The 1,558-nt window shown below is 52.8% G+C and overlaps 2 protein-coding genes across 2 annotated transcripts; one reads left to right on the top strand and one right to left on the bottom strand.

Annotated features, from left to right (window-relative positions):
• Positions 1-42: 42 nt before the first annotated feature.
• On the bottom strand, positions 43-784 carry BO97DRAFT_358666 (MFS general substrate transporter; the record flags this gene model as incomplete). The annotated part of the gene is made up of 5 exons (XM_025692274.1): positions 43-329; positions 384-443; positions 491-548; positions 595-615; positions 668-784. Coding segments are annotated over 5 exons (543 nt in total), but the record flags the coding sequence as incomplete, so codon positions are not given.
• Positions 615-1,558, top strand: BO97DRAFT_46617 (uncharacterized protein). The gene has a single exon (XM_025699578.1). The coding sequence runs from the start codon at positions 913-915 to the stop codon at positions 1,429-1,431; it is 519 nt and encodes a 172-aa protein (XP_025545614.1). The 5' UTR covers positions 615-912; the 3' UTR covers positions 1,432-1,558.

Raw genomic sequence — 1,558 nt, 5'->3', positions numbered from 1 at the left:
AAAAGCCGGAATATATGCTTGGAGATAGCCTCCGTAGGAAAACACAAGACTGCCGACCAGTGGGCCGGCGGACATCCCAATGCTTCGCCCGATGGTCATATACCCTAGGTACGGGCCGACCTGGTCAACTGTCACGCGGTCGGTCACAATTGCCAGAGGCACCGTCCATGCAACCGCCCCGGAGAGACCCTGTAGTAGCCGACCGAGGACGAGCATCGTGATGGACGATGAAAGGGCAAGCAGAACGGTAGCGCTCGAGAGCCCGACGAGTCCGAACAAGTAAGGCCATTTTCGAGTGGCACTGTGGTCAGCCCACCACGCACAGATAGCTGACAAGGTCGGAATGAGTACAACAAAAGGCAGAGAATAAAGATAGGACTCACGGGAGGCCACTGCAATACCTGCACCGTGCACTGCCAACAGGATAGAAATCCAAGTCTGCACTAGTCTTGTTTAGATGCGGTTGTAGCTCTGGCTTGCGTACACATACCGTTTTGTTCCGGGATATGGGTCTTTTGTATCAGGGCGAATGGTAGAATGGGCACAGCCTATGGATAATGAGTGCATATTCTCACACGCGGCCGCAATGCCTACCATAGAGTAAAGGAATGTGTCCTAGGCGCGTTAGCTAGACTACGGTGGCATTCTGGTCCTCCATCTGACATACTGTGAAGAGCGTGAATCCACAGACCAATACCGTGAACCATACTGACGAGCGCCAAGTGCTCCATTGTGATAGATGTTTGCGGCTGGACGGCAGGTCCGAGGCTGGTTGGTCACGCATGCTTGCAAAACAACTCAGCTTGGTCGACAGGACCGAGTCTTTGCAGCTTTGGGCCATTAGCGCCCGCCGTGGTATTTGTACCTGCTCTAGTCGGAGCATCACATGAGGCGGAACACACCAGATGCAGCATGCAAGCTCCCTGTATCTCGTGCTCAACCCGCGCTATTATCCGCGGGCGAGATTGGGTTCCACAGGCTAGACCATGCGCGAACGTCTGCGCCAAATGTTCATTCCAACTCCTTCGCCGGCCTTTGCAAATCGTGAGACTGTTCAACAAGTTGAGTCACGGCGCTCCCTCGGATCCTATAAGTATTTCCGCAAACCTCCAACCCTGCCGAGGACAGGAACGACCCTTCTGCCAGCGTCTCTTGATACACCTAAGAATGTCCGAATCATTGATCGCAGATTCTCTATCAACTGTCAGAGTTGGCACTACGACACAATCGGTTGTGCGAGACCACCTAAGAACTGTGGGTGAAAATGGACCATCGTTCTTCGTTGGCAACCTCGACGCCGTTGTCGAGAAATTAGACGAGTGGAACACCCAGCTCCCGTTCGTCAAACCCTTCTACGGTTCGTCCATCAATGATCCTCTTGTCCATGCCTATGAATTACATCTCACTGCTGATAACCTCCTCAGCTGTTAAATGCAATGACAACAAGACTTTGCTTGCTCTCCTGGCCAGGAAAGGCTTGGGTTTTGATTGTGCGTCCCAGAAGGAGATGCAGCAGATCCTACAGTGTGCGGTCAACCCCGAGGATATCATCTTTGCT

This window comes from Aspergillus homomorphus (assembly GCF_003184865.1).
Source record: "Aspergillus homomorphus CBS 101889 unplaced genomic scaffold BO97scaffold_145, whole genome shotgun sequence".
In the NCBI taxonomy this organism is placed as follows: domain Eukaryota; kingdom Fungi; phylum Ascomycota; class Eurotiomycetes; order Eurotiales; family Aspergillaceae; genus Aspergillus; species Aspergillus homomorphus.
The sequence above is the reverse complement of the archived record's forward strand: the minus strand, read 5'-3'. Positions and strand labels throughout refer to the sequence as shown.

Excerpts from the sequence above, each read along its gene's own strand:
- BO97DRAFT_46617 (XM_025699578.1), top strand. The coding sequence starts at position 913 with ATGCAAGCTCCCTGTATCTCGTGCTCAACCCGCGCTATTATCCGCGGG.